General features: G+C 51.8%; 2 protein-coding genes across 2 annotated transcripts in view; one reads left to right on the forward strand and one right to left on the reverse strand.

The window, feature by feature from the left end:
• Window positions 1-4,547, reverse strand: part of LOC147109837 (uncharacterized) — a 64,142-nt gene extending 59,595 nt beyond the window's left edge. Inside the window, exon 1 of the mRNA XM_086002394.1 lies at window positions 4,488-4,547. Within this exon, the coding sequence (XP_085858520.1) occupies window positions 4,488-4,547 (60 nt within the window). The remainder of the gene's footprint in view (window positions 1-4,487) is intronic.
• A 68-nt stretch (window positions 4,548-4,615) lies between these two features.
• The window catches only part of LOC147109838 (uncharacterized), a 58,388-nt gene continuing 46,426 nt past the window's right edge, over window positions 4,616-16,577 (forward strand). Inside the window, exon 1 of the mRNA XM_086002395.1 lies at window positions 4,616-5,283. Within this exon, the coding sequence (XP_085858521.1) occupies window positions 4,698-5,283 (586 nt within the window). The 5' untranslated portion in view covers window positions 4,616-4,697. The remainder of the gene's footprint in view (window positions 5,284-16,577) is intronic.

Raw genomic sequence — 16,577 nt, forward strand, 5'->3', positions numbered from 1 at the left:
GAGACCCGCGCCGCCCACGCCGCCACGTGTGCGCCGAGGGCGCCGCCATCTTGGAAGGCATCTTCCCCGCCCGGCAGCCCGACACCGGCGGGGCCCAGCCCTCCCCCCAGAAGCCCTACGACAGCCGCGACGCGTCAAGGACCCAACTGCTACTTCTGCGGGCAGCCAAAGCACAACAGAAACCTGTGCCCGGCGAAAGGCACCACCTGCTTTAAGTGCGGTAAGAAGGGGCACTTCGGGAAGGTGTGCAGAGGGAACCCCGCCGGAAAAACCAACCGCCGGAAAACCCGCCACCGCCGCGTGTGCGCCGTGGGAGCGGCCATCCGAGACGCCATCTTGCCCGACCTCGTGGGGTCCGCCATCTTATGAGCAGACAGCGTGGACGCCATCTTGTCTCGATCAGGCCCTACAGTGGCATCGGTCACAGTGGACCAGACCAGGCCGCATCCGCTATCCAAATCAATGGTGGACATCGAGGTAAACGGGGTGCCGGGGTTAAATGCTTAATTGACAGTGGAAGCACGGAGAGTTTTATCCACCCTGAACTGGCACAACAACTCTCCCTAAAGGTGGTCCCTGCTCAGGGTACCATCTCTATGGCCGATAAAACCCAGACATCGACCATTCTGGGTTACTGCACGGTACAATTGTGCGTTAACGGAACTGTGTATGATAATTTTAAAGTATTGATCATGAAGAATCTATGTGCGAGCGTGATCTTGGGTTTGGATTTCCAGTGCAACCACCAAAGCATCACGCTCAAGTACGGTGGGTCCCAGCCGCCCCTCACAGTGTGCGGTCTGGCTACCCTGAAGGTAAAGCCGCCTTCGCTATTCGCGAACCTTACCCCTAACTGCCGGCCAATAGCGACCAAAAGCAGGAGGTACAGCTGGGAGGACAGGCGGTTTATCGCGACCGAGGTAGACAGGCTCCTGAAAGAGCGCATTATTGAACACAGCAACAGCCCGTGGTGCGCCCAAGTGGTAGTGGTAAGGGGTAGCGAGAAGAAACGGATGGTGATCGACTATAGTCAAACGATCAACAGGTACACCCTACTAGACGCCTACCCGCTACCCCGCATATCAGAAATGGTGAACCAAATCGCCCAATACCGGGTGTTCTCCACCATCGACCTCAAGTCAGCGTACCACCAGCTCCCTATCAGACCAGAGGACCGCCCGTACACCGCCTTCGAGGCGAACGGACGCCTCTACCAATTCCTCAGAGTCCCCTTTGGGGTGACGAACGGGGTCTCGGTCTTTCAGAGGGAGATGGATCGCATGGTCGATGACCACCACTTGCAGGCAACCTTCCCCTACCTCGACAACGTCACCATCTGCGGTCACAACCAGCAGGATCACGACTCGAACCTCGAGAGGTTCCTGAAAACCGCACAAAAACTCAACCTCACCTATAACGAGGGACAAGTGCGTTTTCAACACCACGCGCCTCTGCATACTGGGCAGCGTGGTGGAGAATGGGGAAATCGGACCAGACCCCAACCGATTGCGCCCCCTACGGGAGCTGCCCCTGCCCAACACTCCCAAAGCCCTGAAAAGGTGCCTGGGGTTATTTTCTTACTATTCCCAATGGGTCCCCAACTACTCCGACAAAGCCCGCCCCCTCTTGAAAGCATCCTCTTTTCCGCTCTCTGCTGAGGCCCACGCCGCCTTCAAAAGCATTAAGCAGGATATTGAGCGGGCCACGCTACAGGCAGTGGACGAGAACACTCCATTTCAAGTGGAAAGTGATGCGTCCGACTTTGCCTTGGCGGCCACCCTCAACCAGGCAGGGCGGCCCGTAGCTTTCTTCTCGAGGACCCTCCAAGGGCCCGAGATCAGACACTCCTCCGTGGAAAAGGAGGCCCAAGCCATCGTGGAGGCAGTGCGCCACTGGCGCCACTACCTAGCCGGCAAACGCTTCACCCTACTTACCGACCAGCGGTCGGTAGCGTTTATGTCAATAATAAACAGAGGGGGAAGATTAAAAATGATAAGATTCTTAGGTGGCGGATCGAGCTCTCCACTTTCGAGTACGACATCATTTACCGGCCAGGGGCCCTTAACGAATCCCCTGACGCCCTCTCACGAGGGATGTGTGCCAGCGCCACCGAGGATCGGCTACAGACCCTCCACAACGACCTCTGCCACCCAGGGGTCACGCGGCTGTTCCACTTCATAAAGTCCCGTAACTTACCCTACTCGATTGAGGAAGTTCGGTCTCTGACAGGAACTGCCGCACTTGCGCTGAGTGCAAGCCTCGGTTCTACCCGCCCAGATAGAGCCCACTTAATCAAAGCTACACGGCCCTTCGAGCGGCTCAGCTTAGATTTCAAGGGCCCCCTCCCGTCCGTCGACCGCAATGTTTACTTCCTGAACATTGTGGACAAATACTCCCATTCGCCTTCCCCTGCCCAGACATGACCAGCGCCACGGTCATTAAATGCCTCAGCAGCCTGTTCTGCCTGTTCGGTATGCCGAGCTATATCCACACGGATATGGGGGGCGTCCTTCATGAGTGAAGAGCTACGCCAGTACATGCTGTCCAAGGGGATCGCCACGAGCCGTACACCAGCTACAACCCCCGGGGGTAACGGCCAGGTGGGAGCGAGAGAACGGGACAGTGTGGAAAGCAGTCACTCTAGCTCTAGAGGACCAAGGGCCTCCGAGCTCCCGCGGCAGGATCACATCAGCCCCACTCTCTCTCTGTCCCCACTACTCTCTCTCTCTCTCGACATCTCTCTCTCGTTCTCCGCCCCGACTCTCTCTCTCTACTCGACTCTCACACTCGGAGCGACGAGACACTCGACGCGACTCTCTCTCTCTCCTCCTCTCTGGCCTCTCTCACTCTCTCTCTCTCTCACTCCGCCCCACTCTCTCTCCTCTCGCTCTCTCGACTCTCTCTCTCTCTGCCCCACTCTCTCTCTCTCTCTCTCTCATCTCCCACTCTCTCTCTCTCTCAGCGCGAGCCAATCGGCTCCGACTCTCTCTCTCTCTCTTCCCACTCTCTCTCTCCGCGCGCGAGAGCTCTCTCTCTCTCTCCCGACTCACTCTCTCTCTCTGCCTCTCTCTCTCGCTGTCCCACTCTCTCTCTCTCTCTGCCCCACTCTCTCTCTCTCTGCCACTCTCTCTCTCTCTCTCTCTCTCTCTCTCTCCCCCACTCTCACTCTCTCTCTCTGTTCCCACTCTCTCTCTCTCTCTCTGCCCACTCTCTCTCTCTCTGCCCACTCTCTCTCTCTCTGTCCCACTCTCTCTCTCTCTCTGTCCCTCTCTCTCTCTCCCTCTCTCTCTCTCTCTCTCTCTGTCCCACTCTCTCTCTCTCTCTGCCCCACTCTCTCTCTCTCTGTCCCACTCTCTCTCTCTCTCTCTGTCCCACTCTCTCTCTCGCTCCCACTCTCTCTCTCCTTCACTCTCTCCCTCTCTCTGCCCCACTCTCTCTCTCTCTCTCTCCCCCCACTCTCTCTCTCTCTCTCCCCCCACTCTCTCTCTCTCTCTGCCCCACTCTCTCTCTCTCTCTCTCCCCCACTCTCTCTCTCTCTGCCCCACTCTCTCTCTCTCTCTGCCCCACTCTCTCTCTCTCTCTCTCTGCCCCTCTCTCTCTCTCTCTCCCCCACTCTCTCTCTCTCTGCCCCACTCTCTCTCTCTCTCCCCCACTCACTCTCTCTCTCTCTCTCTCCCCCACTCTCTCTCTCTCTCTGCCCCACTCTCTCTCTCTCGCTCTCTGCCCCACTCTCTCTCTCTCTCTCTCTCTGCCGCACTCTCTCTCTCTCTCTGCCCCACTTGCTCTCTCTCTGCCCCACTCTCTCTCTCTCTGGGACTGGGGTGTGGGGTCTGGGACTGGGGCAGGGCTGTGACTGGGGGCAGGGCTGTGACTGGACTGGGGGTGGGGGCTGTGACTGTGGACTGGGGCGGGGCTGTGACTGTGGACTGGGGCGGGGCTGTGACTGGGGCAGGGCTGTGACTGGACTGGGGGCAGGGCTGTGACTGTGGACTGGGGTGGGGCTGTTACTGTGGACTGGGGCGGGGCTGTGACTGGGGGCAGGGCTGTGACTGGACTGGGGGCGGGGCTGTGACTGTGGACTGGGGCGGGGGCTGTGACTGTGGACTGGGGCGGGGCTGTGACTGTGGACTGGGGGCGCGGCTGTGACTGGGGGCGGGGCTGTTACTGTGGACTGGGGGCGGGGCTGTGACTGGACTGGGGGGCGGGGCTGTGGCAGGACTGGGGGGCGGGGCTGTGTCTCGGGGCTGGGGGCTGGGACTGCCCTTTAAATCTCCACACACTATTGATGATTCCCCCCTCACCACTTCATTCACTGCAGGAGGCTCTAAGTTCACAATATTAACATCTAAAGAGCCCTGCGTTTACACTGAAATAACCACAAATTGTACTACCAAAAGAAACTTCTGGATGATTCATTACACTGACAATTTCTCTTTCTTCCTTCTCCAGCAGGGCAACAAGTGCACCGAGATGAGTGTCATCCTTGCCCACATTGCAATGTTGCTTTTACCACTGCAGATTTTCTTCAGAAACACATCAGAAGACATCCAGAATCCAGTGGACAAATTTCAGCAGGACAATCTCCTCCTTCCAGCATAAAGTATCTTGCACAACGCAAAAATGGGAAGGGATCGTTCACACAATCTATCCACAGGAGAGAATGTATAAAATCAGGAGATTTTCACCTAGACCAGCAGATGCACACAGGCGAGAGGCCGCATAAATGTAGTGAATGTGGAGAGAGTTTCACACGGGCAGGGAACCTCCAGAGACACCAGCGGATCCACACAGGCGAGAGGCCGCATAAATGTAGTGAATGTGGAAAGGAGTTTCACACAGGCAGGGAACCTCCACATCCACCAGCGGTCCACACGGAAGAGAGGCCGTATAGATGTAGTGAATGTGGAAAGAGTTTCACACAGGCAGGGGACCTCCAGAGACACCAGCGGATCCACACAGAAGAGAGGCCGTATAGATGTAGTGAATGTGGAAAGAGTTTCACACAGGCAGGGCACCTCCATGGACACCAGCGGATCCACACAGGAGAGAGGCCGTATAAATGTAGTGAATGTGGAAAGAGTTTCACATGGGCAGGGAGCCTCCACATACACCAGCGGATCCACACAGGAGAGAGGCCGTATAAATGTGCTGAATGTGGAGAGAGTTTTGTTTACATCTATCAGTTGAAAGCTCACACGTGCTTTGAAACCTGCCGTCATTGTGGGAAAGTATTCAAGGATTCAACAGCTTTCAAAGTTCACCTGAGAAAATGTTCCGAAACATAATGAAGATAACGGTAACCAATTTATAATTTGACTAAGTTTAAATATTTCTTTCTATTTGAATGACCTTCAAAAACACTAGTTATCTCAAATATTACTCATATTTATAATTCTTACCTTTCACTCTTTATGATAATATTTGTGTGTGGATTAAGATGGAATATAAGGGTAAATTCCACAATTCCTCGCTCCCAGTGAGGATTGGAGATTTGGGGCTATGTTGCTGTAGCCTAATGTCTGACCCACTCGCTCTGAAATTGTATCTTCCGAATTGGATTTCAAAATGTTCCCTCTGATATAAACTGCAGCATCTGCAGAACGTGTTTAATCTCCGTGAGTCTTTGTCCCACCGAGCTGTCACAGCCCCTTTATTCTGATGGTGAGAGATCGCTGGGATCGATGCTGTCTTTATGCAGTCTGGTTAAATCTGTGTTGGTAAAGGTGCCGATCACAAAATATACTGTGTTAATAAATATAGTGACTGAAAAATTGTTGCCCATGAGATTTCGTGAACAGATGTTCAGTAAAATGCTGTTATTGTAGTTTTCAAAGTTTAAGAAACTGTTGACAAAAGTTTAAGCAGAAGCTGAATTTGAAAATTGTAAAGTTGGTTGAAACGTGTAATTTATTTGACACAGGCTCGACAGGCCGAAATGTGTTTTAATTTGTATTATTGTGTATTGTATTTAAAATATTTCCATGCAAACTGGTTGATCTCTGTCTACATTGTCCAAGTAAAATCTATGTTGATGTACAGAGTTATTCAAACATTATTAAACAAACAAATTGTGATCTTATTAATGGTCATTGAGCAGTTTATTTAACAATGCTAATATATTTTAGCCTCTAGCCGGGCCATTCCATTTCCACCATTCCTCCTTTCTGACAATCTTCAGCCCAACGCCAGGGCCTGCTCACCAGCTGCTCCTCCTTCCGTGACCTTTTCACCAACCGCTCCTTCTCGGGGCTCCTTCTGTGACCTTCTGCACCTGGTCTTACCCTGATGGTCACCCCTCCAAGTACTAACCAGGCCTGGCTCTGCTTAGACTTCGCAAGCCTTGCCAGTGACCCTGTCCCTAGTCGTACTTGCAATGACAATAAAGTTGAATTATTATTATTATTATTATTATTATAGATAGCGGTCAAGGGCACAAAATTGTGAAAGATCAATTGTTTTACAAATGGCTCCTGGGCTGGCAGCTCCCGAGGGAGCTCCTTGGCCATCCGTTGCCATTCTTTGCTCTTTCTCCCCCAGTCTCCTCTCTTCTGCTGTTTAAGTTCCCCATGTGGGTGCAACAAAAACACATGATCTGGTCATTATCACGTTGCTGTTTGTGGGAGCTTGCTGTGCACAAATTGGCTGCTGCGTTTCCCACATTACAACAGTGACTACACTTCAAAAGTACTTCATTGGCTGGAAAGCGCTTTGAGACATCCGGTGGTCGTGAAAGGCGCTATATAAATGCAAGTCTTTTTGTTCTGAAAATGACTGAATTGCCTCTGATCTGAGGGGAGTCAGGCGGAAGGTTTGTTGGCGGGGCGAGGTGCGCCGGCCGGTGGGTTTCGCGCGGGGACGCGGGGCCGGAAGGAAGATGGCGGCACCCATGTGAGGGGGAAAAGTAGCTTCTTGTTGTTTAAAAGAGGAAGAAAACCGGGTTTAAAAAACCCGCCGGAGCCGTGGAGAAAGAGCCACCCTGGGAGTGGGCACCCGCTAGCCGCCGATAAGGCCCCGCAGTTGAGGTAAGTGGGGCCGGAGAGGCGCCGGGAGCGGGAATGAGTGGGCGGGCTGGGCCCTGGAGACTAGGCCCAGGTCCCCCTCCTCTCCCCTCCCCCAGCCTCAGGCCCAGGACCCACATTCAGCCCAGTTCAACCTGAGCAGCACTTTCACATTCCACTCAAACTTCTCATTCACTTCAACCTCTTACACTTAGTCGCACCTAAAAACATTAGCTCATTTTAACCCCTCTTTAATTTTATTGTAATCTATTTGATTTAAAAAAACATGATCTTAATTTCTTAAATATAAATTTATTTTCTATTTTTAAAAATCTAACCTTATTCAAAGAAAGAAAGACTTGCATTTATATGGCGCTTATCCCTCAACCAACATCACTAGAAAACAGATTATCTGGTCATCATCACATTGCTGTTTGTGGGAGCTTGCTGTGTACAAATTGGCTGCCACGTTTCCTACATTACAACAGTGACCACACTTCAAAATACTTCATTGGCTGTAAAGCGCTTTGGGATGTCTGGTGGTAGTGAAAGGCGCTATATTAATGCAAATCTTTCTTTTAAATGTACTGGGTCCAGTTCTGGACATGGAGACATAAGGGAGACATTCGGCTACTAGGGGCGTCACAGAGTAGAGCCGCGAGACCGATCCCCGGCGCCAGAGGGACTGAGTTGTGTGGAGAGACTTGGCCGATTCAACATGGAAACGAGGCTCCATAAAAGTGATCGTACTGAGGAATTAAAAAAACAATCTTCTGGGATGTGGGCGTCGCTGGCAAGTCCGGCATTTATTACCCATCCCGAGTTGCCCTTGAGAAGGTGGTGGTGAGCCACCTTCTTGAACCGCTGCAGTCCGTGTGGTGAAGGTGCTCCCACAGTGCTGTTAGGGAGGGTGTTCCAGGATTTTGACCCAGCGACGATGGAGGATCGGCCGATGTATCGCCAAGTCAGGATGGTGTGTGACTTGGAGGGGAACTTGGAGGTGATGGTGTTCCAATGCGCCTGCTGCCCTTGTCCTTCTGGGCGGTAGAGGTGGCGGGTTTCAGAGGTGCTGCCGAAGAGGCCTTGGCGAGTTGCTGCAGTGCAATAGAGAGGGATGAATATCCGGAATGTTACTTCAAATGAATCTGTGCGATTTGGACAAGGAGACACGGCTTCAAACTCGTTAAAGGTAACTCGGGCTGTTATCAGGAAGGTTTACTTCACACAGAGGGAGTGACCAACACTTGGAATGGACTGGCAGATAGAGGACTGGGGCACGAGGCACAATCCTGGAATGGGTTAAGGAACAATTGGAGGCAGCGATGGGCTGTTCTGGATGGGAGCATTAAGATGGACCGAATGGCCAGCCACATCCGGAATGATCATCTGGAGCAGCTCAAATTCCCAAATTCAGGAGGTGGGATCTCCTGGAGGTGTAGCTAAAATACTGAACACTGACCTCCGAATGCTGGTTTTTAATTTGGATTTTCAAAAGTAGTCACCGAAAGGATATCGAAAGGGATCAAAGAAGGAATCTCATCCTGTGCCTGATCGAAGCATCGCAGCAGACAAAGGAACCGGGTCCCGGAGCAGAGACGCACCCAGGGCCCAGTGCAGGAGTGTCCTGGAGGATCCCTGCAGGAGTGTCGAGGGACTGACCAGGGATGGGATGTTATTGTTACATAGACAAGAAAGAGATTCACATTTATATAGCGCCTTTCACATCCTCGGGACATCCCAAAGCTCTTCACAGCCAATGATGTACTTTTTGAAGTGTGGTCACTGTTGTAATGTAGGTAACAGAGCAGCCAATTTGCGCACAGCAAGCTCCCACAAACAGCGATGTGATGGGAACACCACCACCTCCAAGTTCCCCTCCAAGACACACCATCCTGACTTGTAGATATATCACCGTTCCTTCATCGTCGCTGGGTCAAAATCCTGGAACTCCCTCCCTAACAGCACTGTGGGAGTACCTTCACCACACGGACTGCAGCGGTTCAAGAAGGCGGCTCACCACCACCTACTGAAGGGCAACTAGGGATGAGCAATAAATGCCGGCCTTACCAGCGACGGCCACATCCCATGAATGGTTTTAAAATAAGACCAGACCATCTGTTTTTATGATTATTGGTTGAGTGATAAATATTAACCCAGGACACCTGGGATAATTTCCACTGCTCTTGTTCCAATAGAGGCTGCAGGATCTTTTATGTCCGCCTGAGAGGGCTGACGGGGCCTCGGTTTAACGTCTCATCCGAAAGATGGCAGCTCCGACAGTGCAGCACTCCCTCAGTACTGCCCCTCCGACAGTTCAATGCTCCCTCAGTACTGCCTCTCTGACAGTACAGCACTCCCTCAGTACTGCCCCTCCGACAGCGCAGCGCTCCCTCAGTGCTGCCCCTCCGACAGTGCAGCGCTCCTTCAGTACTGCCCCTCCGACAGTACAGCACTCCCTCAGTACTGCCCCTCCAACAGTGCGGCGCTCCCTCAGTACTGCCCCTCCGACAGCGCGGCGCTCCCTCAGTACTCATCCTCCGACAGTGCAGCGCTAACTCAGTACTGCCCCTCTGACAGTGCAGCGCTCCCTCAGTGCTGCCCCTCCGACAGTGCGGTGCTCCCTCAGTACTGCCCCTCCAACAGTGCAGCGCTCCCTCAGTGCTGCCCCTCCAACAGTGCGGCGCTCCCTCAGTACTGCCCCTCCGACAGTGCAGCGCTCCCTCAGTACTTCCCTCCAACAATGCGGTGCTCCCTCAGTACTGCCCCTCCGGCGGCGCTCCCTCAGTATTGCCCCTCCGACAGTGCGGCGCTCCCTCGGTACTCATCCTCCGACAGTGCGGCGCTCCCTCAGCACTGCCCCTCTGACAATGCAGCGCTCCCTCAGTACTGCCCCTCCGACAGTGTGGCGCTCCCAGAGTACTGCCCCTCTGACAGTGCGGCGCTCCCTCAGTACTCATCCTCCGACAGTGCGGCGCTCCCTCATTACTGCCCCTCCAATGGTGCAGCGCTCCCTCAGTACTGCCCCTCCGACTGTGCGGCGCTCCCTCAGTACTCATCCTCCGACAGTGCGGTGCTCCCTCAGCACTGCCCCTCCGACAGTGCGGCGCTCCCTCATCACTGCCCCTCCGACAGTGCGGCGCTCCCTCATTACTGCCCCTCTGACAGTGCGGCGCTCCCTCAGTGCTGCCCCTCCGACAGTGCGGCGCTCCCTCATTACTGCCCCTCTGACAGTGCGGCGCTCCCTCAGTACTGCCCCTCTGACAGTGCAGCGCTCCCTCAGTGCTGCCGCTCCGACAGTGCGGCGCTCCCTCAGCACTGCCCCTCCGACAGTGCCGCACTCCCTCAGTGCTGCCCCTCCGACAGTGCAGCGCTCCCTCAGTATTACCCCTCTGACAGTGCGGCGCTCCCTCAGCACTGCCCCTCCGACAGTGCAGCGCTCCCTCGTTACTGCCCCTCCGACAGTGCGGCGCTCCCGCAGTACTGCCCCTCCGACAGTGCGGCGCTCCCTCAGTACTGCCCCTCCGACAGTGCGGCGCTCCCTCATTATTGCGCTGGGAGTGTCGGCCTGGATTATGTACTGAGGTTAGTGGAGTGAGACTCGAATTTTTCCTTTCTCAGCCTCTAAGTGACCAACGTTTACTTTTGCTACTCTCTTCCTTCCTACACACTTGTAGATGCTCTTACAATCTGTTTTTATATATCTTGCTAGTTTACTCTCATATTCTATTTTCTCCCTTTTTATCAATTTTTTGGTCATCTTTTGCTGGTTTCTAAAGCTCTCCCGATCCTCAGACATACTACTATTCTTCACAAGATTATAAGCCTCTTCTTTTAATGTAATAATCTCCTTAACATCTTTAGTTGGCCACGGATGGACCACTTTTCCTGTGGCATGTTTAATTCTCCATGGAATGTATATTCGTTGAGAATATACCTAGAACTCCCTCGCTAACGGCACTGTGGGAGCACCTTCACCACACGGACTGCAGCGGTTCAAGAAGGCCCACCACCACCTTCTCAAGGGGCAACTAGGGATGGGCAATAAATGCTGGCCTTGGCAGCGATGCCCACATCCCATGAATGAATAAATAATACATTAAAATGGTGGGTTGGCAATGTGTCAGCCAGTGGCTCAGTAAGTAGCACCCTCGCCTCTGAGTCAGAAGGTTGTGGGAAGTCCCACTCCAGAGACTGAAACACAACAATCTAGGCGGACACTCCAGGTGCAGTGTTGAGGGAGTGCTGCACTGTCGGAGGTGCTGTCTTTTGGATGAGACCTTAAACCGAGGCCTCGTCTGGTCTCTCGAGTGGACGTGAAAGATCCCGTGGCACTATTTCGAAGAGGAGCAGGGGAGTTATCACCGGTGTCCTGGGGCCAATGTTAGCCCTCAATCAACATCACTAAATAAAATTATCAGGTCATTATCACCTTGCTGCTTGTGGGAGCTTGCTGTGCACAAATTGGCTGCGGCATTTCATACGACAGTGACTAGGCTTCAAAAAGTAAAAGTGAGAGTTGTTGTTGTAGTGGGAGGAGTGTTTGTTGTAGCAAGAGTTGTTGTTGTACTGAAATATGTTGTTGTAAAACTTGTTGTTGTAATAGTTGTTGTTGTAATAGTTGCCCACGGACATAAACGGTCGCGCTCAAAGGAGTTCATGGCCCGCTCAGTACAAAATAACATTAGAGGGAACACTGGCGGAGACTTGATGGGCCAAATGGCCTCCTCTGCCGCGGGGAATTACAGACCGGTAAGCCTGACATCGGTAGTGGGGAAAATGCTAGAGTCCATTATAAAAGATGTAATAGCAGAGCATTTGGAAAACAGTGACAGGATCGGACAAAGTCAACATGGATTTACAAAAGGTAAATCGTGCTTGAATAATCTACTGGAATTTGTTGAGGATGCAACTGGTAGAATAGATAAGGGAGCTGTGGGTCAGTGATCAGTGTGGGACGGGGTTGATTCGGAGGAAAGCAGAGTAACAGCAGCCTGGGCACACGGCAGGAAGGAACAAGACAAACGGGGTGTTCGAAGGGAGGAAGTGATTACCTTCTCAGCGTAAAACGAGAGACACCAACAGAGGGAGATAGAGAGAGGTGTGACTGAGTACAGTGAGTGATACAGAGAGACACCAACAGAGGGAGATAGTGAGAGGTGTGACTGAGTACAGTGAGTGATACAAAGAGACACCAGCAGAGGGAGATAGTGAGAGGTGTGACTGAGTACAGTGAGTGATACAGAGAGACACCAACAAGGTTAAATTCCGCCTCTATGCAGACGACCTGGTTCTGCTGTCACCAACTAAGGAGGGTCTACAGCAGAACCTGGATCTGCTGGAGTCGTACTGCCAGACTTGGGCCCTGACAATAAATCCCAAAAAAAACAAAGTTCTTGTGTTCCAGCAAAGATCCAGACCTCAGGGACCCAAAATAAATTTCACAGTAGGAACAACCAAAATTGAACAAACCACTAACTACACATACTTGGGCTTAAAAATCAGTTCTACGGGAAACTTCAAACTGGCTGTGAATGAACTGAAAGAGAAAGCAAGAAGGGCTTTCTATGCCATTAAAAAATCAATCCAAATAGAAAGCCCAATTAGCATTTGGCTCAAAATTTTCAAATCAGTAATTGAACCAATTGCACTCTATGGCAGTGAAGTGTGGGGACCGCTAACACAACAAGAATTTGCAAAATGGGACAAACACCCAATTGAGATCCTACATGCAGAATTCTGTAAAAGTATCCTCCGGACTCAAAAGAAAACAGTAAACAATGCATGCAGGGCGGAACTAGGCCAATATCCATTAATAATCACTATCCAAAAAAGAGCCACCAAATTTTGGAATCACCTACAAATGAGCAACCCCCAATGCTATCACTACGACGCCCTGAAATGCCAAGAGCTGACCATAAAGAAGAATACCCTCAGTCAACTAGTCCTGGGACTCAGTGAAGTAACTTCTAACACTACTAACAATAACCAGCCACAGGACAGTGACAGCGTAACACAAAGAATTCGACCCAACACAATCGTCGCTAAGCAAAAGGAAAAATATCTGACATATTGGGCAGAAACAACAAAAACCCAAAGCAAACTCAATTGCTACTTGGCCCTAAACAGACAATACAACATAGCTGATTACCTGACCATGGTAAAGGACAGCAAACTGAGAAAAATCCTGACAATGTACAGACTTAGTGAACATAGCCTGGCGATCGAAAAAGGTAGACACAGGCAGACCCGGCTACCAAGGGAGGACAGGATATGCTTTCACTGCAGTCAGGGAATGGTGGAGACAGAGATGCACTTCCTCACAGCTTGTAGAAAATATCAGGGCATAAGGGAGAATTTCTACCCAAAATTTACAAAAATATGCCCGGAATTCAGAAAATTGAATGACGACCAAAAACTCCCATACCTACTAGGGGAAGAGAGAAGTTGCATAACACTGGCGGCACACTATGTTACAGCTTGCCATAAACAGAGGGACAACCACTAAAAATAAGATAAGAGTATATATAAATTATATGAAAGTATATTTATACACTCAGGGATATATCTGTTTATACACTGTATGGATAGATAGGTATTTTTGTGAACAAACATGAATGTTTTCCAATGCTTTGGCAACATAAGATGTAACTTGTCATTCCAATAAAGCGATTTGAATTGAATTGAATTGAATAGTGAGAGGTGTGGCGAGGTATATCGGCCGCATCGGGAACCGAGGCGCGAAGGCCGCACGGAGACACAGCGGCAGCCGGAGCGAGGAGACTCGGGGAGGCCGCTTCGGGAAACGAGGTATATCGGGGAGGCCGCACGGAGACGCAGCGGCAGCCGGAACGAGGTGACTCGGGGAGCCCGAGCGGCTGAACGAGACACGGCCCGATCGGCGGCCGCAGTCCAGCACCCGAGCGACGACCGCAGTCCAGCACCCGAGCGACGGCCGCAGTCCAGCACCCGAGCGACAACCGCAGTCCAGCACCCGAGCGACGACCGCAGTCCAGCACCCGAGCGACGGCCGCAGTCCAGCACCCGAGCGACGGCCGCAGTCCAGCACCCGAGCGACGACCGCAGTCCAGCACCCGAACGGCGAACGAGGCACAGCCCGAGCGGCGGCTGGGCTAGAAAGCCCGGGAAAGGCCCGAGGAGCCAGGCCCAGAGACCTCTGAGGAGAAGGGGAGCAACCAGAAGGCTTCCAGAAGCAAACCAAGACTGTGAGTACAGGGCCCAGGGAGGGAGACTGAAGCCAGGGAAAGGCCCGAGGAGCCAGGCCGAGACAGAGGCACAGAGACCTCTGAGGGGGAGGGGAACAGCCCGAAGGCACCGGGAAACAGCGGCTCACAGACCCAGACCTGAGAAGGGTGAACCCAGAAGCTGAGGCCCAGGGACCACGGGGTCGGAGAGGGGGACCGGGAAAGTTCGCGAACAGGGAGAGGGAAACACCAAACCCGGGGCCCCAGAAAAGCTTATTCTAAGATCAACAATACTTTACCAAAAATGAGCGAATCAGAAGATCCACAACAGCCCCGCTTCCAGATTCCCCCCAACACCGCAAAAAAAGCTATAAAAGCGATCAAGCATGAGCAGATGAGAGAAAAACCAGAAACACTTTTTGCTGACTGTTACAACAATGGGACAAAAAGTAACCTCATTTTCTACTCAGATCAGCCAGTGGCTTGGATCACAGCAATAAAATCACACTATACCAATGTTAAGCTAGAAAATACCGCAAATGGGTCCATAATGAAAATTAACACACCAGGAGACAGTTCAACTACGACGGTTAACGCGTACAATACCGGAACAATATTAGTGCAAGGCAACCTCGACAAATTTGCAACGGCCTTCAGGACACTGAAAAAATTAACTAAGGGGGGAAGGAACAGCCCCAGAGTGGCCCGCACTCCCCCCAACATTGACAACTTACCAGGAAAAAATCTGCCTGGTCAGGAGGTGAACGAGCCACACAGCTCAAACCAGACACTAACCCCGGGGAACCACAGCCACACGATACAACTGACAAACCCCAGCATAACTACCAGGGAGGAAGCCACACATAGTCCCCCTACCATTCCCAGCTCACCAAGAGAAGAGCAGCATAGCCAGGAAGTGAGTGAGCCCTCCAGGGCCGACCAGCCTAGCCAGGAAGTGAGTGAGCCTTCCAGGGCCGACCAGACACATACCCCGGGATCACACAGCCAGATACAACCAAAAGATAAATTTAATCAATTAGAGATAGAGATGGTTAAACTTAGAGAGGAGTTCCTCAAAATGAATGACGATCAAAATCAGGAGAGGGAGAGACACAAGAGAGAGCTGAAGCTACTTGAGAACCAGGTGAATCTACTTAGGAATCAGGTGAAAGAGCTGCAGGAAAAAGAAGAGAGCCATAGAGGAGAGATAACACCATTAGACCAGCAACCAGAGGCTAGAGATAAGACAAGACAGAGCCGGACGGAACGGCTGCACTCCCACACGGAACAAAAGCAACAGACACACAATACAAGGGGTGCCACACAGACCGACCAGCATACTGATTCGCAATCTTCCCCCACCACCGTGGAACCACAAGCGGGCCGCTCACAAGAGGTACGCACACACCAGACACCCCAGCCCAGCACACACACTATGAGTCCAAGCGAAAGCCACCAGACAGTAAACACAAACAAGGCTGACGTCGTAATACTCATAGACTCAAATGGGAAATTTCTATGGGAGAAAAAGCTCTTCCCTAGAAGTAAAGTAGAAAAGATCTGGTGCCCAACAACAAACAGAGCCATGGGATGGCTGACCAAAGCCAGATTAGGCTCCCCCCAACACATAATAATACACACGGGCACAAATGACCTAAAGACCCAACAGAAAGAAGTAGCAACATCGCTCAGAGCAATGATTAGGAAAGCAAGCAGTACATTTCCAAACACTAGAATCACTGTTTCCACAATATTGCCGAGAACAGACTTCAACAACAACACAATTCATGAGATAAATGCCAGCATAGCAAGAGACTGCGAATCAAACCACAACGTACACCTGGCCCAACACCCCACCCTCGATGAGGAATGGCTTTACGACCACGTCCACATCCAAAGGCAAAGAATATCGATCTTTGCTAAAGCCCTGAAGGACGTCGCTTTTAACCGGGTCCATACCCAGACTCCAAGAGGACCCCCCCCGACCACCAGAGACCAGCGGGGTACATATCAGGAACACTACAAGGACCACCAACACACCAACCGAGACCAGAGAGGATCCCCATGCAAAACAACAATATCAGACCTGCACCACTCCTGTCCCACAGGGGAATAGGACCGCTCCCAGTCAGACAGAGGGAGAGATGCACAGGACGTACGCAATACCTCCGACAGAAACAATCCATTAAGAGACAATAAGCAGATGTGCAGCAGCGTCTACTTCCGCCTTATGGATCAAGGACTAATTAATAGAAAGAACTGTAACCAAATTGTATTAACTTTTATAGACAACTGATGTGATCTTTTTTTTCCCACACTTAGACACGACAAACACGTACCACTCTATAACCTATCATAGTAAAAGATCAAACTTAAC

This window comes from Somniosus microcephalus, chromosome 12 (genome assembly GCF_052327205.1).
Source record: "Somniosus microcephalus isolate GS21.2 chromosome 12, FLI_Smic_1.0, whole genome shotgun sequence".
Classification (NCBI taxonomy): domain Eukaryota; kingdom Metazoa; phylum Chordata; class Chondrichthyes; order Squaliformes; family Somniosidae; genus Somniosus; species Somniosus microcephalus.